The sequence below is a fragment of the Schistocerca americana genome, chromosome 5 (genome assembly GCF_021461395.2).
Source record: "Schistocerca americana isolate TAMUIC-IGC-003095 chromosome 5, iqSchAmer2.1, whole genome shotgun sequence".
Lineage (NCBI taxonomy): Eukaryota > Metazoa > Arthropoda > Insecta > Orthoptera > Acrididae > Schistocerca > Schistocerca americana.
In genome coordinates this window covers 605,073,840-605,099,990 of record NC_060123.1, presented here as the reverse complement: position 1 = coordinate 605,099,990, position 26,151 = coordinate 605,073,840, and the positions used below count along the sequence as shown (strand labels likewise).

Sequence of the window (26,151 nt, the reverse complement as noted above, 5' to 3'; positions counted from 1 at the left end):
TGCAGTCCATGGACCATGTGGGTCGAAATTAACATGATCCCCCCACCAACACGTACAGAAGTTTGATGCTCTTTGTTGAGGAAGAATGAAGTCTTGCAGCATCTTTAGGTATCAGTCACTAGTGACAGTTACAGCCACACCGCTGTCATCCTCAAATAAGTAGTGGCCATTAATCCCAAAGGTCTGATGATGTAATTTTACAGGTGCATTCAGTGTTATATGTGAATAGTGTGTGCAGATAGTGTAGTGAATGGAGTCATTAGTAAAGAAGTAATAAATTAAAATATCATGTTTTATGCTGAAGTTTTACTGAGTGAATAGTGAAAATGTTGTAAGAGATAAACTTTTATCATATCATCATTCTATGTAAATATCAGTGAGAGGTGTAAGCAAGAGTTTCATAAGCTTTGAAAATATGTGTAAAGTTTGTTGGAAGTTGCTAAAGTGCTCCGTCTCAAATACTGGATGAGTATAATTTGTGTGTGATAAGTGACACTGCCTGAGACATACACACAGTTTCTAATGGTAAAACATGTCTTACTCTGTTAAATCTTTAGTGTTAGTGCCACTTAATGAGTAGGTTGTGACAACATTTTAAAAGCTGGTAGTAAAAATCAAATTTGTATTGCCCCTGCAATCCATTCAATAGACAACCTGCTACAGAGGCATGCACCATGTGTTGCATTACTCATTTAGTAATATAGATGCACTTTTTGTTTTAGGATCTGGCACTACAATGGTTTTTCACCCAAAAGAAAAAGAAGTATTTTTAGTTGGAACTGAAGAAGGACATATATACAAGTGCAGCACTATGTATACTGCTTCATACTTGATGACATACAATGCACATAACATGGCAGTGTACAGAATTCATTACAACAAATACAACTCTGACATATTTGTTTCTTGTAGTGCTGACTGGACAGTTAAGATATGGGAAGACAAAAGAAGGTAGGATACCACTATTCTGGCTATGCAAGATTACTTTCTTTTCTTTCTTTTTATTATAATTCAGTTGTTTCCATTTTCTCTTAAGCTGCATACATATACCAAAAAGATATACAGACTGTTTATAATTAAAGTTCCAGCTCCAAAACACTGTAAAAACAAGAGCCGCTGCACAGAATGACATCACATTTGAACAGAATATATTTTAAGAAAGAGGAAGCTTTGTGGGGAAAAAACTTAATGAAAATTTTCCCACTAGATGGCATTGCAAGCATCATAATACAAATGGTTTCAGCTACAAATGACAGATGAATTGCAATATGACTGATATGATGCAGGTTGCACATTAAACCAACTGTACTGTGTAATGTACATGACTGCACAAGTTTGGCATTCAATGGTTGTTGCACTATTAGTTAGGTAAGCCCACCTGCCTTGGCAAGGTCCTGCCACATCAGATGGGAAAAATTAGTTTTTAACTGTCCTGAGGCCAAAAATCACATATAAAGCTACACTGGCATTAGTTTTGTAAGTGGCCTGAAGCCAAAACCACATAAAAAGCAGCAAATAAATTGGTTTTTAATTGTCATGAGACTGGCACAAGACATGTTCAGTATGCTGTCCACTGTTTTCTGCCACAAGTTGAAATCGAGAAACAGCATGTTCCACAACAGATTGGAATATCCCAAGGGGTCATGTTCAGAATTTGTTGCACAATGCATACCTTCAGTTCAGCTATGTTTGAAATCAAAGCTTTGAACATACTGTCTTTCAGAAAATCTCACAGCCAGGAGTCACATTGATTAAGATCAAGTGATCAGGATGGCCAGCTGTAAGGAAATGATGGCTGACAATTCTAGAATTTTCAAAAAGCCTCTGCAGCAGCTGCCTCACTAGTTGTGCAATGCTGCAAGATATGTCATCTTGCATAAAAATGATCCTACCCACACATCGACACTGTTGAGTTGGAATGACTTTGGTATGCAAAAGACTCTCATAGTCTTTACCAGTGATGGTACAGTTAATAGGACCCACAGGATCCATCTTCTTGAAAAAATATGGCCCTACAATTAGTGATGCTGTAAAGCACACACTTACCTTCGCAGAATGAAGCAGTACCAACTGATGTGTAAGCGGACTTTCTGTTGCCCGTATTCTGCAGTTCTGTGTCTTCACATGTCCAAAGAATTTTCCATGGTCGTTTATTGCCCACTTCCATGCAAGCTATAAAGTCTTGAGCAAACATTTGTCTTATTGACAGGTCAGCAGGAAGCGACTCCTGAACAAGAGTAATTTTGTATGGATAGCGATGGAGGATGTTCTATAGAATTTTATGCACCATGCTCAGAGACATCACACACTGCAGGTTTTCACACCGATGCTTGACCCCTCCTTCACGTCATCTACTGACACTGGATCAATTGTTTTTCTCCCTCTGCCACATGGCATTTCAAAAGAACCTATCTTTTTGAATTTCATAATCATTTTCTCTAGGCCATTGGCAGACGTTGCCTTTTTTTCATACCTGTGAGTGTCCAGAACTTCTCCAGAGGTGCTGAAACACAGTTACCTATCTCATAAAAGAGCATTACCAGCAGCACGTGATACTGCATTGAGACAGTCATGCCAAGCATCTCAGATGCAAACTGAGGAATATCTGCTGCTCACAGTGTGGTTTCAGTTGGCTGAGACTGCAGTCGTGTGTGTGAGTTGCGTTTGTGTGTGTGTGTGTGTGTGTGTGTGTGTGTGTGTGTGTGTGTGTGGTTGACGAAGGCCTTAATGGCAGAAAGCTTTAATTGTGAGAGTATTTTTGTTGTGCCTAGCTGCGATTCAGCATCTCCGCTATGTGGTGAGTAACAACTTTCCTTCTCATAATATTGTTACATTCCATCCTGGATTTTCCATTAATAGACAATAATTTAGCATCTTCCTTAAATGTATCAAAAGCCTGATTCATAAAACTGATGAACTTCAATAACATTCACAGAGAAAAACAAAAGAGCATATAGAACTTCAGCAGACTTGTGTTTATCGGAGCACAACATGGAAATTTGACATTACCTGGAGACATCTTGATAGAAACAAGCTAATGTTCTACTACTCTACAACCAGTAACAATAGTGTGTGTGTGTGGGGGGGGGGGGGATGGCTACATATGTAAAAATGGGGTTACGTTCCAAGATTTTCAGGTTACTGAATGTTATGTTGAATAAGTCTTTGAACTCCTTGCTACAGTAGTGGATCAGGAAAGACAAGTTAAGCGTATTGAAAATTTGCAGATTACCAATGGGTAATATCTTACACTACGTAAAACAGTCAGAGACAGTTGTCATAAGTTTATCCAGACTTAACTGGAGTCACTCTTTCTGAAGACTGTAATCTTATTTTCTATCAGATACTACTGATCATGGACATCTAGAATTGTTGATGTCCAGTTTTTCATTATTTGTGTCACTGAAATTCCCTGTTAAGATCAAGAGACAAACAGCCTTTGACATACTGTTTTCGGACAAAACTACCATCTGTAATACAGATGGCCATGTTGGGCAAATCATATTATTAAATTATTCTGATCAGATGACTTAAGAATTACTTGAACAGTCTTCATTCCAACATTAAGTTTACTGTCAGAGGTTAATTGGTTTTAGGGGACTAAACAGTAAAGTCATCAGCCCCTTGGCCAAGGGTTCATTCACCTGGAGGTAGTACCTCCACCGAGAATGTTCTCAGATGAGGAAAATAGTAGGAGTCGTAAAATCAAGGTACTGAAGGCAGTATTGATGGTTCAAATGGTTTAAATGGCTCTGAGCACTATGGGGCTTAACATCTGAGGTCATCAGTCCCCTAGAACTTAGAACTACTTAAACCTAACTAACCTAAGGACATCACACACATCCATGCCCGAGGCAGGATTTGAACCTACGACCGTGGCGGTCACGTGGTTCCAGACTGAAGCACCTAGAACTGCTCGGCCACTCCAGCCAGCTGCGGTATTGATGACAGCACTGAAAAACCAATTTATGGAGGAGTAAAATTATATGGATTTGATTGGGGTATGTAGGTTAGAGCAGACCAGGACACAGACTAACTCCCATCTGACGCCACCAACCTCACTAAGGATAAAGACAGCTACAGTGTAAAGAATGCCTTCTAGTCAAGGGATCAAGAAAAATAAAACAAGTAAGGCTAAAAATGTAATGGGCAACACTTGGACCATCAATAATATGACAAGATGAGAGAAATAGTGAAGTCTCCACATGGGTGTTCCCTGTAGCTCTGCATTCGAAGGTGGCAGGCCTTCCCAGAGCTGTCCCATCCCTGATTTACCTCAGGAAATGCATTAAAGAGGAAGATCTTCTTCTTCTGCTGCTGCTTATCCATTAATGGATGTTGGTGACCACATGTTGCATCTTTCTTCTGTGAACCGCTGTATGTAATAGCTGGTCTACACTTCGTAGTCCTGTCCATTGCTTTATTTTGTCCAACCAGGATGTTCTTCTTCACCCTTGTCTTCTTTTTCTTTCAATCTTTCCTTCTGTTATTAACTGCAGAAGCAAATATTTGGTGTTCCGTACTATACAGGTATGTCCTAGGGATGTAGTTTTTCTTCTTTTAAGCACTGTCAACATTTCTCGCTCTTTGTTCATTTGTTCCAGTACTTTGGTGTTGGTTATTCTTGCAGTCCACAGTATTTAAAGCATTCTGTGATAAATCCACATTTAAAAGGCCTATAACTCCCTAATCAACAGAATATTACTCCAAAAACATAAAGTAGGGTGCAGTATAAACCCCCAAAAAGCAATGGAAACAAAAAGCAGGAGGGATGACAGAGGCAGCAGGCAAAGGAGGCAGGGTTGAGGGCCATCCTGACCCAGTATGTGGCAAGAGACATCTCCGCAACTCAAACCACCCTGCCTCACTCTTGCCCACACCGTGCAGATAGTTTGAAATGTTATATCTGAGAATAAAAACTATTGCCATAGAGAAAACAGCAAAGCAGTGGAGAGCCAGGAGGGGGCATTCCACCAGGATTATGAGCAACTGTCAGCAAGGGTCCACAACCACAAGTGGGAGTGACATGTTATGTAAAATAAAACTATGGGTCAGTCTGATACGACCAGTGTGGATGCAACATACACTGATACATTCCTTTTGGGAAGAACAGAAGAAAGAATGCGATGCAGCTGTAGCCTCCTTGATAGTTGCAGAGTTTATTAGAAGGGGTAGTAATCCAACAGATGATGATCCATCTCTAATTGAGCAGAGGTCTTAGTTGCACATGCAAATCCACACCTGGGATAATTAGAGCAAATAGCACATGATTAATCACATTTTTATCCAAATTATCAGCCCTAGGATACCAACATGACTTGAGACCCAGAGAAAGACAACTGAGAAGGCAGTATTATTAAGTTCAGGGAGAAGAGCATGAATAGCAGATATCATAATGTGACCATTGTAACATCATTCAGTGGCCTGGAGACTGCTCATTGAGTCATACATATTAAAACATGGTCAAGGGAGGGCTGTTTAATAAAATGAAGGGCTCTGTTATTGGCTATAAGCTCCTGCATAAAAACACTGCTTATTTCCAGCAACAAATGGTGTTTCAGATGGATAGGAAATGTAAACGTATAACATGGCTTTAGAGCTGTCAGTGCTGAACATGGTAGTATTCTGATACACCTGAAGAACAGAAAGGAACATATCCTGAAAGGTTATGGGGGTGTCTGAGACTGTAGGTCCTTGAGATAGATCAGTCTTAATTTGTGGCCTGGGTACCAAGCATTGTGGGCTATATGAGAAAGCTTTGGAAGTACGTTCTAAGGAGGAGAGGCAGAGGTCCTGGGAGGGCACATTCCAACTGGTAATCCCACTGATGGGTGAGAGTCAGGGGTCAAGCTTCTTGTATGCAAAAAGAATAGGATATGCTGGATGATCAGGAAATTGTTGAATGGTGATTGCATAAGTGAGCAAGAGTTGGTACTGCCAAAACAAAAGAGGAAAGATCCCTGCTTTGGCAAGGGGACTATCCACAGGGACTGGTCCAGAAGGCAACATGGCTAGTCAAACTCTATGATGATGGACTGTATCCTACAGTTTCAAAACCAAAGGAGACAGCAAGTCATGAACCTGGCAACCACAGTCTAAGTGGGTCTGAATACAGATGCAGATGAGGAGGCAGGTAGGGTAACTGTGGTTGCCGGTGTCTCCCTGCCCACATCTCTGTATACATCAGCCTGGGAACATCAGCCAAAAAACTAGATGCAGGGTGCACATCCGCATCCAGAGACACAGATGCTGTGGTGAGTTGGATAACAAGGGATCTTCTGGAGTGGGCTATTGGACTTCTGGGGACAGTTCACCATGGATATCGGTTTGGGCAGCTGGGCAGGTGCAGATGCCAGTGACATCAGTGGCAGAAAGGCATCAATCTCTGTGGGCATCACAGGGGAAGGTGGCAGCCATGATAGGCAGAGCGACAGCTACAACTGCAGATGAGGTCTCCGGTGACATTCTGGGCCTGCAGACAAACATTCTTTGTCAGAAACATTGACATACTCATACATGTGCAACATGACTCCTCAATGAACCAAACACTAGTGTTGGTACCGACCAGTAAATGAGACAATATGTCAGCTGTTGAATGTTGGGAAGTGGGCCTGTACAACAACTCATACTGATAATTGCGATTCTTGTGCTGTCTGAGGTGGGACAGGTTTGGCAAGATTGAACAAGACCATCAAAGGCTGATGATCTTTTAGAAAATGTAACTTCTGACCATAGAAATACTGGTGGAATTTTGTAACACCATAGATAATGATGAGCACCTCTTTTTCACGCTGACTATAGTTAAGATTTAAGAGTTTTTGAGGTGAAAGCAATAGGTCTGTCAGAAAGAGTACTGTTATGGGAGAGCACTGCTTCAATCCCATAAGAAGATGCATCTACAGCTAACATGACAGGTGTAGCTGGGTCAAAGTTAATCAGACATCTATGACTCAACAATGCATCTTTCCATTGCAGAAATATATTGTGGCATTTTTAGGACCACAAGAAGGAACATTTTAGTAGCACGGCCTGTTACATGGAGCAGCAATTTGTGCAGCATTAGGAATACATTTTATATAATAGGTGAGCTTCCCCATGACCAGTTGAAGCTTCTTAATGTTCCAGGGCGCTGGAATATCCCTAACCACAGCCAAGTGCGATGTAGTTGTAAGTATACTCTGTGCATTGATTATGTGACCTAAATAGTTCAGTTTTTCATGGAAGAAGGAGCACTTGCTCTAGCTGCACTTTAAGCCAGTTGTAGAAAGTACATGAAACAAGTGATCTAAATTTTCTAAATGTTCTTCAGGCATACAACCACAACCATAATATTGTCTAGCTTTTGCTGTTAACTGTTCCGGGAATGACTGAAAAATTACAAGAGGTGAACTACTTCCAACCAATTGTCTTTGAAACTGAAAAAACCTAAATGACTGTGTATCACAAAGTATGGCTTGGACTGTTTGCCAGTGGTAACTATAAATATGCCTCTTGCAAATCTATCTTTGAAAAGTATTTGCCGTGTCCCAGTCTGGCCATCAATTCCTCTAGACGTGGAAGAGGAAAAGAATCCACTACTGTTATGGGTTTACTGTTGCCTTAAAGTCTGTTCACAAATGTAAACCACCTGAAGACTTCGTTGGAATGAACAAGGGTGATGCCTATTGGCTTGCAGAAATGGGCTGCATATCCCTGCTGTCTGGGCATCTTTGTAATTCCTGAGCAACTTGCTTATGTAATGCACAGGGGACAGGCCATGCACAAAAAAATCGTGTTGTTCTTCACAATGATTTGTGCTTCAGAGTCTTTTGTTTTTCGTACACCTGTTTCGGATAGTTCTTTATACTTATTACATACCAGAAATGTTAGTATGAGGCACACGAATGTCGATTTGTAACTCATTGTTCTGAATGCACAAACTAATAGCATCGAAACCAAACATGTTTGCACTGTTTTTAGGATTGAGTACAAGAAAAGAAAGGCACTTTGTCATTCCCTGAAAAGTTGCTGGAAAACTAAACACATCAAGGGCTGGAATTTCTTACCCATGTTGGCAGACAAAATAGAAGTAGATGACGTAGCGGTGGGCTACCAATTCGGGCAGAATTGTCTTTTTTATCAGGAAAACAGAAGTATTAGTGTCCAATAGTAACTTAATTCTCTTTCATTCCACTTGTAAACGAGCATAAAGTTTACTCACCTACCAGCATATTGCAGCAGAAGATTTCCACAGTGTGGAAGTACTTGGTTCAGCTCGTACCTGAGCAAATGGCATAGTCCGTACTGCATACACCTGTTGACAACATAGTTGCGGTCTCAATGTGCTCCCCTGAAGCAGCTGTTGCCCCTGCTTGGCTTGTGACATGAACGTACTGTTTGAATGTAACCTTCATGTCCACATTAAAAGCGACTACCATTACAGCACAGATAATTTTTCTGACCATGCCTCGAAAAACACTGAGTACATAGTTTTCTCCCAGAGTTTTGTAACACACTCTGTGTTCTACAAGTCTCAAAATTTTTACTTTTACTGTTCTTGTTATTTGTCTGAGCACTATTCTTTATTACTTGAACACTATTCTGTACATGAAACTGAGTGTCCGGAGCCCTGTAAACAGAAGAAATACATGATCCTCAAAATCAACCTTTGCTGAGTCCACAACTGTTTGAGATTCTGCAATAGATGGTACTGTTTTTAAATCAGGGTCAGGCATTTTTAGAATTGCAGGAAGATAGCATGTGCCAGATACATTCTGCATAATGAAATCATGCAAAATTACATCGCTTTAACCAGAATGAGATTTCCACTCTGCAGCGGAGTGTGCACCCTGAGGTTGGATCATTCTTCATCTGGCTATTATATGGGGCAAAATTTTGGAGCAGCTTCCAGTGGCAGTGCTGCTTGTTTACTGAATAGTGAGGTTGCTTGGCTGAGAGTGAGCAGCAGATTTCTATCTGCTGTGCCTAAACCAGTGGAAGTTCAATTAGAAACATTTCCTGTGGCAGCTTAGACATGTTGAAATGTAGTTAGATACACAATTATGTCTGACACAAAGCAGAGGAAGAAAATTTTTAAGGATATGCACAACAGGCAGGTAGCTGGTGTGGATTATGAGCAAGTTAAACACTGATCGTCATCACCATTTTTGTGATCTGGAGAAACTATTTTTTTTAAAAGGTACTTTTCACATGGGAGTTAAGCTTTATAACAAACTTCCTGAAAACATAAAAGCTATCACTGAGGTCAATACATTTGGAAAATCTCTAAAGTCATATTTACAGCATCACTGCTTTTATTCCATTGATGAATATTTAAATTTATGAAATGTGTTATATAAATACTTGTGTGTAAAGTATATTATTGTAAGCTTATCAATATAATGGAAGGAAACATTCCACGTGGGAAAAATTATATATAAAAACAAAGATGAGGTGACTTACCGAACAAAAGCGCTGGCAGGTCGATAGACACACAAACAAACACAAACATACACACAAAATTCAAGCTTTCGCAACAAACTGTTGCCTCATCAGGAAAGAGGGAAGGAGAGGGGAAGACGAAAGGAAGTGGGTTTTAAGGGAGAGGGTAAGGAGTCATTCCAATCCCGGGAGCGGAAAGACTTACCTTAGGGGGAAAAAAGGACAGGTATACACTCGCACACACGCACATATCCATCCACACATACACAGACACAAGCAGACATATTTAAAGATATTTAAATATGTCTGCTTGTGTCTGTGTATGTGTGGATGGATATGTGCGTGTGTGCGAGTGTATACCTGTCCTTTTTTCCCCCTAAGGTAAGTCTTTCCGCTCCCGGGATTGGAATGACTCCTTACCCTCTCCCTTAAAACCCACTTCCTTTCGTCTTCCCCTCTCCTTCCCTCTTTCCTGATGAGGCAACAGTTTGTTGCGAAAGCTTGAATTTTGTGTGTATGTTTGTGTTTGTTTGTGTGTCTATCGACCTGCCAGCGCTTTTGTTCGGTAAGTCACCTCATCTTTGTTTTTATATATAATTATTGTAAGCTTAAATATGTATGCCTTGAAATTACTTTCAGCCTGTATATTTATAACTTGACTTGTCCAATGTCTTATGCATAAGCTGCTATGTAGACAACAGGACCAATAAAATACAATCTACAAAACCTGGCACAGTTGTAGGTTCTTTGATTGCTCAGTGAGATGGAAAACCAATCTAGAAGGCATTAGTTCACTTTATTACATAAATGAATAAAAAAATTTCTTAACTTTGACACACTTCTTTGCCACAGGAGTACTGGATAATTACAACTGTCATGGATTAGCCAAGTATCACCTGACGCACTAGATAATTACTAATGTCATGGATTAGCAAAGTATCACCTAATGCTCTAATTAACAAACTGTTCTCTTGTGGTAAAAAGTTCAACATTAACAATACTACAAGTTGATTTGAAACTTTAACTACTCGTTGGTCCTAGCCAATGATGTTTGCTGTAGCTGAGCTCTCAACCTGGGGCTGAGCTCTTGCATGCTCAAAACTATATTAACCTCAGTGTGAGGCTGATGCTGTTCCTGAGAGGGAGGCATGGTCTTTTGGATTGCCTCCCATATGTCATCATGGATTGCAGAAAGCCCTTGCTAATGTCTGTGGTATTAATTTGCATTGCCAACTTTGATGTGGTATCATGATCTCTGGATGATACCATGGTAACTGTCAATAATGGATTTGGGTTTTTGCCCAGCTTAAGGGTTGGAATGATGATACTATATTGCCATTGTGAACGCAAGACACTATAGAAGCAAATACACTTGAAGACTCTGAGGAGAGGTAGCCATTGAGTGTAAGTCAGGTGTTGTATAATCTAACTATGAATGGAATCAGGGCCAGGGACCATTTTGCAAAATGAGGCTAGAGCCTGAAGCAATTCCCAATCAGTGAATGGTTCTTTATATAATTCAGCATGCTGAGAAACTAAGGAGAGGGGGTGCCTTCAAGTCAGTCATGTAAGAAGAGAACACCAATGCCATTGCAGAGTGGGTTACATGGTGCGCAGCAAGAGCCGCCACGTTGGTACAGAGACCATTCTGAAGGATGAATGGTACAGTTGTGGATCTTTGGTGGGCCAGAAGAATATGGAACTTGGTCCACACCTAGGATGAAGGAGCATACATTCCCAGGCAAGAGATGTAGTGCTCCCAGCATTCCTTCTCACTGCATTTAATTAAACAGTGAGCCTCAACATCAAGTCACTTCAAAGTGATAGGCTGGTTTGCGAAATATCTCACTTGATACACTGCAAGGCTCTTTGGTAATCCTGAATGACTTTTGCAATGTCTTTGGTCCACTGTGACATGCCTTGTCATGGAAGGGATATATAGAAACAGGAATAGCAGTTCTAGTAGAGTGCATCTTGCAAAACTTCATTGATTCAATCTGACACAAAGGGGGTGCCAGTAACAGCAGAGGCATACAAGTAACCAGTTTACCGGATTAGACATGTTAATGGTCTAATAACTTTTAGCATTGTACTCCCATGTTAATGACCTAATAACTTTTAGCATTGTACTCAGTAATGGCATAAAAGCCGAAATCTAGGCATTACAGAAGAATAACAGTAATATACAATCAGATGGCAGTGTATTCTTTCATGCCAAATCTGAAATAGCATGCCGACCCCATGGTAAGCAATAAAGCATGAAGTAAGCAATAAGGCGAGGAAGAAGAAGAAAAAGAAGAGCAGCAAATACCCTGTTCATAAATCACAGGAGAAGGATGTATGCTTGGAAAAAGCACAGAGAAAGATTCCAGCTGGATTATTACATCACCATGTTCAGGCAGAGATTCCAAAATCAGATATTGAATTGTAAGGTATACCTAGGAGCAGATGTAGTCCCAGATCACAATTTATTATTTATGAAATAATGGATGAAAGGATTTTTGAAAAATGTCACTATTAAGGCAGTTTTGAAGCTATATCTACAAAAATTCGTATTTGATTTCTGAGTCAGAAATTAAAAATTAAGTGTTTCAGCATTTTTGGGGATTCAACCACTAAGGTGATAAAAGAGTGGGTGAAAGTTTTCTTTGGTAGACTTCTCAGTTTGAAATTAAAAAAAAATGTATTTCACTGTTTCTGGAAATTCAACTCCCTAAGGGAGTAAAATGCTGATGAAAAGTTTTATGGGATTATTTCACTATGAAAGCATTTTCAAAGCTAAATCTATGAAAATTTGTATTTGCCTCCCCTGTTAGAAATAAAAATATGCATTTCATTGTTTTTAGAAATTCAACCACTAAGAGGGTGAGATAGGGGATGAAACTTTTTAAGAAAATATTTCATTATATTAAAAAAAATTTTAAGCTAAATCTATGAAAATTGAGAATTAGTATTTCACTTCTCATTAAAAAAGTGTCATGTAGCACCATGACCTGGTGCAAGGACCGAGTGAGGTGGCGCAGTGGTTAGCACACTGGACTCGCATTCAGGAGGACGATGGTTCAATCCTGCGTCCGGCCATCCTGATTTAGGTTTTCCGTGATTTCCCTAAATCGCTCCAGGCAAATGCTGGGATGGTTCATTTGAAAGGGCACGGCCGACTTCCTTCCCCGTCCTTCCCTAATCCGATGACCTCGCTGTTTGGTCTCTTCCCCCAAACAATCCAACCAAACCTGGTGCAAGACTTTCAATTAGACACCACTTCAGTGACTTGTATGTCCTGAAGACCAACAGCACCTGGTTTTCCCCAGATGGTCACCCATCAAAGTACTAGCCATTGTTTGATTTTGGTGTTCTGCTGGGAATCGGTATTACCAACATGGCTAGACCACTGGCTACTTCTCAGTTACATAAAAAGAAATAGATGTTAGGGAATGAAATACTGTGGAAATACCACAAGTACACAAAACGCATGATTAACAAAAACTTTGGACCCTAGCTACCAGAATCGATTTTTGGTCAGAAGTACATTTGAAAAAGCCCCTTGCCACAATTAGCTTGAAAAATTTAGAAAGTGTTGCAATTTGTGAACAACATAAAATTCAATTAAAGAAAAAAAAAGTCTGTGCAGACCATACAGTGTACACGAGCAAAGCAATGGGTGCTAAACAAGTTTAATACACTCCTGGAAATTGAAATAAGAACACCGTGAATTCATTGTCCCAGGAAGGGGAAACTTTATTGACACATTCCTGGGGTCAGATACATCACATGATCACACTGACAGAACCACAGGCACATAGACACAGGCAACAGAGCATGCACAATGTCGGCACTAGTACAGTGTATATCCACCTTTCGCAGCAATGCAGGCTGCTATTCTCCCATGGAGACGACCGTAGAGATGCTGGATGTAGTCCTGTGGAATGGCTTGCCATGCCATTTCCACCTGGCGCCTCAGTTGGACCAGCGTTCGTGCTGGACGTGCAGACCGCGTGAGACGACACTTCATCCAGTCCCAAACATGCTCAATGGGGGACAGATCCGGAGATCTTGCTGGCCAGGGTAGTTGACTTACACCTTCTAGAGCACGTTGGGTGGCACGGGATACATGCAGATGTGCATTGCCCTGTTGGAACAGCAAGTTCCCTTGCCGGTCTAGGAATGGTAGAACGATGGGTTCGATGACGGTTTGGATGTACCGTGCACTATTCAGTGTCCCCTCGACGATCACCAGTGGTGTACGGCCTGTGTAGGAGATCGCTCCCCACACCATGATGCCGGGTGTTGGCCCTGTGTGCCTCGGTCGTATGCAGTCCTGATTGTGGCGCTCACCTGCATGGCGCCAAACACGCATACGACCATCATTGGCACCAAGGCAGAAGCGACTCTCATCGCTGAAGACGACACGTCTCCATTCGTCCCTCCATTCACGCCTGTCGCGACACCACTGGAGGCGGGCTGCACGATGTTGGGGCGTGAGCGGAAGACGGCCTAACGGTGTGCGGGACCGTAGCCCAGCTTCATGGAGACGGTTGCGAATGGTCCTCGCCGATACCCCAGGAGCAACAGTGTCCCTAATTTGCTGGGAAGTGGCGGTGCGGTCCCCTACGGCACTGCGTAGGATCCTACGGTCTTGGCGTGCATCCGTGCGTCGCTGCGGTCCGGTCCCAGGTCGACGGGCACGTGCACCTTCCGCCGACCACTGGCGACAACATCTATGTACTGTGGAGACCTCACGCCCCACGTGTTGAGCAATTCGGCGGTACGTCCACCCGGCCTCCCGCATGCCCACTATACGCCCTCGCTCAAAGTCCGTCAACTGCACATACGGTTCACGTCCACGCTGTCGCGGCATGCTACCAGTGTTAAAGACTGCGATGGAGCTCTGTATGCCACGGCAAACTGGCTGACACTGACGGCGGCGGTGCACAAATGCTGTGCAGCTAGCGCCATTCGACGGCCAACACCACGGTTCCTGGTGTGTCCGCTGTGCCGTGCGTGTGATCATTGCTTGTACAGCCCTCTCGCAGTGTCCGGAGCAAGTATGGTGGGTCTGACACACCGGTGTCAATGTGTTCTTTTTTCCATTTCCAGGAGTGTATAAAGGAATAGTTTTGTATGAGATTTAAACTCTGTTAAAAGTGGTACTGAAAAAATTCTTCAGTCTGGCATTAAAAGGCTAAAACCATGTTCTATGCACAAAAATTAAAAGTTTAAAGAACAAGGCATGGGTAACTTGGAGCATTATTAGGTCTGAACTGAATAAATTCAACACCTAAAGTATTCAAATATTGTTCTGAATTGATGGCACCTCCCTGTGCATTCAGTCAAGTCAAGGTGTATTTTCTAGCAATACTAACACCAATATACAAAAGTGGAGATATGCAACTGACCTCTAATTATAGATGCTTCTTCCAGTATACTCAAAAATGTTTGAGAAGTCGTTTACAACAGAATACTGAGCCACCATACTGATAATAACCCCGTAACAACAACTCAGTTTGATTTCTGTAAATGCTTACTTAGAAGGCAATGCACAATCTCATGAACTTGACTTTAGGAGAACTAAGCAATGAAAACTATGCTGTTGGCATTTTCTGTAATCTTACCAACACCTTTGATGGTATAGGGCATAGAATTCTGCTAGGAAAACTAAAATGGTATGGCTTAGGATCCATTTATAGTGGAGCAGTGCTGAACAACCAGAGCAGCGCAGTGCACCGAGTAGAGAAACGCTGGCAAAACAAACCAGTGCCACTCAATGTGTGTGACCATATTGGCACTGCAAGCCAAGTGATGTGGAGCAGAGTGGCACAGATCAGCACTGAGTGAATCACACATGTTTGTATCTGAGAATAGCAACCAGGGCATTTGAGTGTCTCCAGCAGCATTCAGGAAATACCAGCAGCATACGACTGTTTCTGTGGGCAGCAGAGGCAATACTATTGCTGGTGCTTGTGTTTCTTTTGTTGTACTGATGAGCAAATGGCACCAGTGGATATCTTGTTAGCAGGTGGGTTTACTTATGGTCCTTTATGGGACCAATGAGACAACAATCACCACAGCTGATTCATTTTGGACAAGTTATGTTATGAGATGGCAGCAGAATTAAAGACTACAAGAACAGAATACATTTCCTTAACTTCTTATTTCTTTCACTGTCTTAAAACAAGAGGTAATAATAAGAAACAGCATAGCTGGAAAACACATAAAAATCACGTATTGCTATGTGAGAATAAGTTTGAAAAACAGTCCCTCATTTGCACAGCTTTATTTGAAGCTCTGTTACAGTTTTGCCCTGTCTGATAAGTGACTTGCACAGAGTGCTCTGTTTCAGCCCTGTGTTACTCATTGATGCTTGGGGATCCTTCTATGTCATTGACAGAACATATGTACATTTCACAACATTGTCAGAAAATTGTGGTGAAGTTTCTGTTGGCTTCCAGATTATGTTCCACTTAGCACTCATTATTCCAAAACCACATTAAATTAATCATCATGGCTTGCAAAGGCGTTTCCTGAAATATTCATTCCCTGGATGAAAAGCCAGTCAGCTGTAAGATTTGATAAAGTGCCTTAACATTGGACAAGACTCATCTACAAAGAATGCAAAAGGTAATGGAAATGGTGTCATTAGTAGTGGAGAGTCTGGCAATATATTAAACTCCCTTCTTGTGTCAAGCAAAATGCAGTAGAACTATCACAATTGTTTCACTTCCCATACCCTTCAAATTGATTATAATGAATTTTCTGTGAGAAACTGCAACTGCTTGAGTAAGACTGAATGAAAGAAGCTACAAAACATTGTACCAGAATTTTCTGGGCATTTTAGACAAATGTGTTTTTTGTCAATATCGACTGCATTTGGAAAGTTCTGTATGTTATATAAATCATTTATAATATTGAGAATGGAGTGACTGAGATAATCCAACCATATTTTGGTAGTTGACTCCTCATTTCTTGGAATGGTTGTGAACACTACTGTGAATGTCAGAGCTGAGTCTCAAAAACTCCTGCTTCTAGAAATCTGTAACAATTCTTGTTTCACCAGCTGTTGATGACCCTTAAAAATTATATTATTTCATTGGAAAAATCTGTAATTACTTGTATATCACACAGATAAGGAAGTTGTAACAATACCAGAGGAGGAAAGTTGCTACTCACCATATAGCGGAGAACTGAGTTGCGATAGGCACAACAAAAAGATTCACACAATTATAGCTTCAATGCACAGAATTGCAAATCAGTTGTTACAGGAGAATCTCTCTTGCCCCAGAAGCCGGCCAGCAAACACTGATGAAGCCAGTCCCACTTTATCTGTACTGCTGGAGTTCCGTGCATCACAATAAGTATCCACAGCTCTCTCACCCAATGGATGAGAACCATGCCACACCATCTTCTGTGGCCATGCAAAATCAGTGAGAATGTTTTTACCACTGAAACTATATATTCGTGGCTGTTGTGAGAAAAGAGGATCATCACCATTAAACATTTCCTTCCACGAACTGAACAACACATCACCTGTAGTGTGAACACCAAAAGAGTTATGGATATTTTATTCTCATTTTATGATTTGGCCATACGAGTGGAATAGTGTGTGCTATATAGAATCCATTTTCTCAAGAATGGAGTGAGTCATGGATGCCCTGTCAAGTTTAAAGAATACTTCAATATGTTAGCTACATATGATATGCAGCAGCATATGATCTAACATGCACCAGATGAAAATTCATTGTGGCCTCTGCTTTTAAAGCTACTGTTCCCTTGCTCCACTGTATGCAGACACGTAGTGGAGCTTTAGCAACTGCCCAATGCACAGCTCTGCTCTGTTCTGTTGTGCTGCTCCACTATAATCTGGAGCTTAAAAGTCTTCTGCTTCCATGGATAGAGTCATATTTTAGAAGTTGAAAGCCAAGTGTCTAATCTTTGTAGTATAGCAGCAGGAGGTTAGCATTGCTCATAATTTTATTATTTATATACTTAAAGGAATAACCATTGTAGTTGTTTGTGTCTGTTAATGTGAAACTTGGCCGATACCATGTTCCTGAAGGTATTATGTTTATATATATCCTGTCTAGAATGAATGAAAACATAGCAGAAGAATCTACATCTACATCTACATTTATACTCCGCAAGCCACCCAACGGTGTGTGGTGGAGGGCACTTTACGTGCCACTGTCATTACCTCCCTTTCCTGTTCCAGTCGCGTATGGTCCGTGGGAAGAACGACTGTCTGAAAGCCTCCATGCGCACTCTAATCTCTCTAATTTTACATTTACATTTTACAATGATGTTTAATTGTTGAAATAGGCCATTCTGAAACTTCCTGGCAGATTAAAACTGTGCGCCCGACCGAGACTCGAACTCGGGATCTTTGCCTTTCGTGGGCAAGTGCTGTACCATCTGAGCTACCGAAGCACGACTCACGCCCGGTACTCACAGCTTTACTTCTGCCAGTACCTCGTCTCCTACCTTCCTTCCTTCCTTCTCATTCTAGGCCATTCTGCATCACTGAATGCTGTCTGCAACAAAAGCTACAACAGAAGTGATGAATGAATTATGAAGAAAGAGCATTAGAAATATCTCAGTTGTGTTTCCTGGTTTCCACACACATAAACTATAAATTAGCAATGTTAATTCACTGAATTCTACAATTACTAACAACAATTATGGGATGATACACACACACACACACACACACACACACACACACACACACAAAGAGAGCGAGAGAGAGACAGAGACAGAGACAGAGAGAGAGAGAGAGAGAGAGAGAGAGAGAGAGAGAGAGAGAGGGAGAGGGAGAGAGGGAGGGAGGGAGACCATTACTGTCCAAATAATTTATGCCATGTATAAAAATGTTATTGATTTGTCACAGACAGTGGCAAGAGCCTGTTACTCACCTTTGATAAATATGTAAATGATTTTTTTTTCAGTGACCCCCTCTATATATTTGATCTGGGAAATCCTGTTCAAGATGTGGAATGGGCACCATATTCAAGTACAGTTTTTGCTGCTATTACTGATGGAAGAGTTCATGTGTTTGACTTAAATATTGACAAATATAGGCCAATATGTGTCCAGTTTGTTGTCTCGGCAAGAAGGAATAGACTTTCAAAAATCACTTTCAATTACAAAATACCAGCATTATTGGTTGGAGATGAACGGTAAGACAAACTAACTAACTATAACATACTAAACAGGGACTGTGAGTGAAGTAGTGTATTACTAACTGTTTTGAAAAGAAAATTCACATGTGGGAACTGTCACAAAGAGACAGAATGGCTGGCCAGTACTTACTATCTTACTTTTTGCTTTTACATATATTCATTGTTAATATATCATTATTTGTTAACTAAAAAAACAGAGGAAAGAATTAGAATTAAGATTAAGTAAGTGAATTTTGTTATTTATTAATTATTTATCATATAGCATACTAAGAGTTTTGAATCACAAGAACAGCTACACATGTACAAAGAAAAGTGAATATTGACATCTTTTTTCATTTATTACACAACTTTTCATTGTCAGGAAGTCTCCAAAAGAACTCTTATATGCACATAGTGGACAAGTTGGTAAACATGAGCAATTGTCTGTCTTTTTGCACAACAGTTACAAGATGGTGATGAAGATTTGCCAACTTATGGAGAGAATCTGCACATATTCCATGGCCTATTTGGATGTGGTTCGAGATAGTCCAAATTGCCTGAGGCATTTCGAATCCAGACAGTTTCCCCTGGATGCAGGGCAGTTTCAGGCATTGTGGAGAACAGCTTTTTTGCCAGCAGGTTTTCCATTCACTGATTGCGTTGAAGTCATTTTCAGTGAGAATTCTGGATCATCTCTTTTGCTGTGCAGGAAATACATCATTCAGTATTGGAATGTTGGGGTATCAACTGTCTTCTAATATTCACTTAGTAGTTACTCATCCATTTGATATCAGGAGGTAGCATATAATGCAAGACAAATAATCAATATGTGGGAATAGATCGTATTGACTTGTCAACAATAGCCAAGAAACAGAGGCAGGCAGATAATCTCACAGTTCTCCTTGCTAAACTCAGTTTCTCACAAGACACAGATTCCACAGTTGTTTTCAATACATTCCACCTATAGACCTTTGGATATATTATCAAGCTCTGTCAAATCAGTATTGAAGATATGGGTTAACATTGTTACATGAATCATAGTATTTATAACCAGTCTATACCATGTGAAAATTTAATTTGCTTTCTGCTTCTCATGTGCTGCAGTATTCATTCCACTAATTGTAGTTGAGTGGTTTTGGATATATTCTAATTGGATCCGGTTGTCCAGTTCTCCATCTAGCTTGCAATGAATTTTTAATGTGGTCACAGTACATAGTGCACTGTTGATTTAGCTTTATAACTGTATTCTCCACCGTTCCATGGATTGTGAAATTTCTTATGCTTGATAACATATTAGAAACTTCTTATCATAGGCAGGACTTGCAACAACATATTTCCTCTCTGCTCTATGTATCACAGTTTTGTTTAATTTGTTATTTCTTGCTATTCATTTGGTCTCACTTGCAGATACCCCTGTTGTATTATTTTTCATTGTGCCATATCCAATAGTTCAACTCCATATTCAACTATTCCCTAAGTGCATAAATCAGCTAACTCTGTTCTCAGTTTTTTAATTAATAACTGACAACAGAACATGTATTTTATAAAGAAGAGCTTTGTTCTCTTATGCCTGCCTGCTTTTTACATGTCCTTTACTTCAACTTCCTAAATAGCCAATTTTCTTCTTTTCTGTAAGTGAATTTTTCTCTGTGACTGGTTTTTAGTACATTTTCTTTTTCTTGGGTTTCCTGAAGTTTTTCATTTTATTTTTTCTTATCATATTAATTTTAATTGGCCTGTCCATCCCATTTAATAGTTGTTATTGCAGAATGGTGATTTCATCTTAAAATCTCATTATTGCTATTCTTTCGTCTTGTATTCTGATACTGTTCTGAATTTCTATTTCATTTCCTTCATTATTTATTTGATAAACTAATCAAACAGTCCACATTATATTGAGTCTGACTATCATATTATGTTCATTTAACTGTGACATTACTGAGGAGATTATGTATTGCAAAGTAATGTGGTTTTATGTATTGTGTATGAAAGTCAAACTGGACTACCAAATTATTGAGCCTCTGCTGTCACTGAGTTTATAGAAAATGTCCAAAAGCTGCTGTTATGAACACATGATTGATTTGAGTCTGACTGTAGTATTATGTTAACATAACTGTGACTTTATTGAGATCATGTACTGCCAACTAATTTTTTTTTTTCAATAAATTGTATGTGAAAATTATACTGGACTACTAAATTGATGAGCCTTTACTGTCACTGAGTTTATAGGAAACATTCAAAAGTTGCTATCATGAACATGTGATTGATAAGAAGGATGTTGAAATAAATCCATGATTCCCTATATAATTATACAATGACAAAATGACTGGCCTTTACTTTGCTGTGGCTGTAGTGCAAGCATGTTTCCCTAAATTGGATCAAAAATCCCATACCATTACAGAAATCAGCCAATTGTAGGTAATAAAAAAAGAAAACAAAACACTGAAAAACATAGACAAAAAACTAGAGAAAGTAAGAAACAAAATCAATCAGAGGGAATGTACAATCATCTAGAAGACAGTAAGAAACTAACTTGACTGGATAACCCCAGCATACTCCTTGTCCTATGACATACATTCAGGATTGCACGCCTCTCCTGTTCCATACACAGCTGACAGAATTGTCCTTTGAGTAAGTAATATTCCTAACAATGTGAATGGTCTCTCTGAGCTATTGTGGAAATTTTCATGCAAAGACAAGAAACACTGAGTCTGGAAGAAGTTTACTGTGACATGGCAAGATCTCATGAGAGAATACTTTTCCCTAGTGCCCAGCTGTTTCTGATGGATCACATTCATCTAGACTATCTACTAAGCATCAGAGAACTGCAGAAAAAAAGTAACACAAATTAATGTTCCGCTGGGATGAAAGACATCATGAAAATAGCTGAAGATTTATGATATCAATATAATAGAGGGAAACATTCCACGTGGGAAAAATTATATATAAAAACAAAGATGAAGTGACTTACCGAACGAAAGCGCTGGCAGGTCGATAGACACACAAACAAACACAAACATACACACAAAATTCAAGCTTTCGCAACAAACTGTTGTCTCATCAGGAAAGAGGGAAGGAGAGGGGAAGACGAAAGGAAGTGGGTTTTAAGGGAGAGGGTAAGGAGTCATTCCAATCCCGGGAGCGGAAAGACTTACCTTAGGGGGAAAAAAGGACGGGTATACACTCGCACACACACACATATCCATCCACACATACAGACACAAGCAGACATATGGTCTTTAAATATGTCTGCTTGTGTCTGTATGTGTGGATGGATATGTGTGTGTGTGTGCGAGTGTATACCCGTCCTTTTTTCCCCCTAAGGTAAGTCTTTCCGCTCCCGGGATTGGAATGACTCCTTACCCTCTCCCTTAAGACCCACTTCCTTTCGTCTTCCCCTCTCCTTCCCTCTTTCCTGATGAGGCAACAGTTTGTTGCGAAAGCTTGAATTTTGTGTGTATGTTTGTGTTTGTTTGTGTGTCTATCGACCTGCCAGCGCTTTCGTTCGGTAAGTCACTTCATCTTTGTTTTTATATATAATTTTTCCCACGCTGAAGATTTATGGGTAGATATACTGTGCATACAGGAATTATAGACAAAGTACCACAAAATATTATGGTTCCCATCCACATCTCACGCAGTATTCACAAGCAAGGCCCCAATGACAAACACAGTTGTGCTACACATTGACAATGTTATGACAAAAATCATGCAACTGACGTTCCTAATTTAAACTAGACGTATGTGATGCTGTAAATATGATTCCCAATTACCAAATCGTGAATACGTCCGAACTAAAAATTTCTCACCATAATGTGCAATCCCTCCGTAATATGATCGATGAAATTAACGTACTGTTAACACATGAACTTAATGATATCTCAGTGTTGTGCAGTTCTGAGCACTGGCTTAACCCAGAATTAATCCAGAATATGAAAATAAACAAATTTGTTTTGGCTGCTTACTACTGCAGGAAAAACAGCAAGCAGGGTGGGTTAGCAATTTACACAAAGGATATTGTAGATTTTATTACACTACCTGATTTAACTAGGGCAAATGTCGAAAAGGATTATGAAACTGCAGCTATAAAAATTACTCAGTTCAACCTGGTTATTGCTACAGTTTACTGATCACCATCTGGGAATTTTGAACTTTTATTAAACAAAATGGAGTCATTGTTAAATAAAGCAAATAAAATGGATTGTGAATTGATAATCTGTGGTGACTTCAATACTGATTTCCTCATGAATTGTGGCAATAGGGAGACCATTTTGAACCTTGCAACTTCGTAGAATTTAAAGGCTGAAGTAAAAGCAGCTACCCGAGCAACAGAAACTTGCCACACAGCTCTTGATCAGTTTCTAGTCAAGAAGAGTTTACACAACACCTCACTAAAAATTTTCAATGCAGGTTTTAGTGACCATCTTGCTCAAATATGAAGCATAAAAGTACAAGGCAGTATTATTAACAACATGTCTTTCAGAACAGCATATCAAAGTTGTAATCAGCATAATGTAAACTACTTCAACAACTTATTACAAAAAGAAAAATGGCCAGGAGTGTACAAAATGAATGATATAAATGAAAAATTCAACACTTTCATTGATACATTAACCCATTTCTTTGAACTTGCATTCCCACTGAAAACATTAACCATACGGGGAAACTCTAGAACAAACAGCTGGATCACAAAGGGCATAAGGGTTTCATGCTAGAAGAAAAGACTACACCATGAAATATGTAACTCAAAAAATTCCTCACCCGTAGTATGCGCATACTATAAAAAATACTCCAGAATATTAAGAAAAGTAATAAAAGCAGCAAAAATAATGCATAATGATGAAATCATTTATAATTCAGCTAATAAATCAAAGGCTATGTGGAGTGTTATAAAAAAAAAGAATGTGGAGAATATAGACAATCTTGCAAAAATATAACACTATCACATAAAAATAAAAAAGTAACAAACCCCTTAGAAGTAGCCAACACATTTAACAACTTTTTCACAGGTGTTGCTGATAATATGTTACAATCAAACTTTAAGAGCACCCAGGCAAATGAATATAAAATAAGTGCATGTAGAGGATCAATGTACATCAGTTATGTTTCACAAGATGAAGTAGCTAAAGCAATAAAAGGACTAAAAAATTCCAAATCAGCAGATATTGATGGTATACCTGCAACAATGTTAAAGAAGAGCGCATCAAACCTAATTGAAGTATTCACACACTTATGTGACTGCTCACTTCAGGCAGGCAGGATGTGTTGAAAACATCAAAAGTTATCCCTGTATATAAAAAATAGGATAAAGACAATGTAAATAACTATAGACCCATCACAATTTCCTCCTGCATCTCTAAAGTACTGGAAAAAGTTATGTGTGAGAAACTTATGAAATTTATAAATAAAAACAGCATTCTATGTAATGAACAACATGGATTCAAAAATAAGAGGTCAACGACAACTGCTGTCTATGAGTGCATCAATTCCATCCTAAACCTGATGGACAAAAAACAGGAAACAATAGGAGTATTTATTGACTTGTCAAAAGCTTTTGACATGGTGGACCATAAAATTCTGCTATCAAAGCTTGAAAGTTACAGTATTAGAGGTCTGTCCAACAAGTGGATCAGTTCCTTCCTGACTAATTGTAAGCAGCCAGTGTGCATCAAGCACACAAATATTGAACTAAAAACTGTATCTAATCACTTATCTGACTATAAACAAATTAAATGTGGTGTACCCCAAGGATCCGTATTGGGACCCCTTCTGTTTCTTCTGTACATAAATGATCTAAGCTTAAATGTTGATGCACACAAAACAATCATATTTGCAGATGACACCACGATTCTACTAAAAGGAGATGACAATGAACAGTTACAGCAGACAGTAAACATGGTCACGAAAAAACTTAGCAGCTGGGCACAGAGTAGTCAGCTTGTAATAAACAGTAAGAAAACCATTGCTCTAAAATTCCACAATGTTCCTAACAAGGACATGTTTATCCCATCAGTCTCTATCAATGACGAACCAGTTGGTGACAATACTGAAACCAAATTCTTAGGACTTTGGCTGCAGAGTAACATCAGATGGAATAAGCATATTGAATATCTCAATGCAGAACTGAGCAAAACATGTTACCTTCTTTGTTCATTAAAATCATGCTGTAGTGGTAAAACAGTATTGAATGCATATCTTGCATACTTTCATTTTCGTCTTAGATATGGGGTCACCTTCTGGGGAAACTCAACAGCTAATAGCACTTTTAAACTACAAAAAAGGGCCATTAGAATCTTGTTTGGGTGCAAGCCTAGAGACTCTTGTTAACCCCTGTTCAAGAAATCTGGTATTCCTCCATTACCATGTGTATACATTATGGAAACCCTTTTGTTCTTTAAATTAAATGTAATAGGCAAGGACTGGAGACTGCGAAAAAACTGTGATATACATGATCACTTTACCAGACAAAACAGAAACTTACATATGACTCAAATCAGCACAGCACTGTGCCAAAAAGGTGCTTTTCACATGGGAGTTAAGCTTTATAACAAACTTCCTGAAAACATAAAAGCTACCACTGAGGTCAATACATTTGGAAAATCTCTAAAGTCATATTTACAGCATCACTGCTTTTATTCCATTGAAGAATATTTAAATTTATGAAATATGTTATATAAATACTTATGTGTAAAGTGTATTATTGTAGCCTTAAATATGTATCCCTTGAAATGACTTTCAGCCTGTATATTTATAACTTGACTTGTCCAATGTCTTATGCATAAGCTGCTATGTAGACAACAGGACCAATAAAAAATACAATACAATACAACAGTTCAATGAGCATGTAGTAGCTCTGAAGGTCATAATGGCATCAGGCAAATCTTTGCTAACAAACCTATATTTTCAGTGTGGGCATAAGTTCCTTCCTACTTGGAGGGATTATTGGTTGCTGCTATGTGGGATGAAACTGAAAGCACCTTATTATGCTAAATGATAATCCCAAATCTGTGGTCTAGCATAGCCATGCAGTGGATGAGAGAAGTGTGGAACCGGTAAATGCAATAGCTGAGTTGGATCCACAAGTGCTGAACAATCCAGATCAGATGTCAACATACCAAACCAGAGTAGGAACAGAGATAAACAAACATGTAATTGTGACAAATTGTCATGTTGTCAACAATGTGTCTTCATGGGCTGTTACAGATAATATGACAAGCAACCACAACTCAAAACTCTTCCTCCTGAAAACCAAAAGTTAAGAAGTGAGTGAATCCTGTTCACAGACGCTGATTTAAGACATCATAAAAATAAACTGGACCCCATACAATAGCAAACTGAAATAAACAGTTACTTGTAACCCATTACCTAAAGGTTTAATTCAAATAAAAAAGTGTTTGATTTATGGAAAGCAACTAAAGTCACTCAAGAAAAATCTGTGCTCATTAAAGTTTACATTTCAAGATATGAGATTCTACAAAACAAGTAGCACACAACATTAAGACAAAAGCTTCAGGCAGCATGTAGAATGTGTCTGTATGCTCGTGGTATGGTGGAATGATCCGGACACATGCATACCTAC

At 39.5% G+C, this 26,151-nt stretch overlaps 1 protein-coding gene across 1 annotated transcript in view; it reads left to right on the top strand.

The window, feature by feature from the left end:
• Positions 1–26,151, top strand: part of LOC124616581 (dynein intermediate chain 2, ciliary-like) — a 405,599-nt gene that overhangs the window by 339,382 nt on the left and 40,066 nt on the right. Inside the window, exons 11-12 of the mRNA XM_047144902.1 lie at positions 723–951; positions 18,360–18,590. Coding sequence (XP_047000858.1) covers positions 723–951; positions 18,360–18,590 — 460 coding nt within the window. The remainder of the gene's footprint in view (positions 1–722; positions 952–18,359; positions 18,591–26,151) is intronic.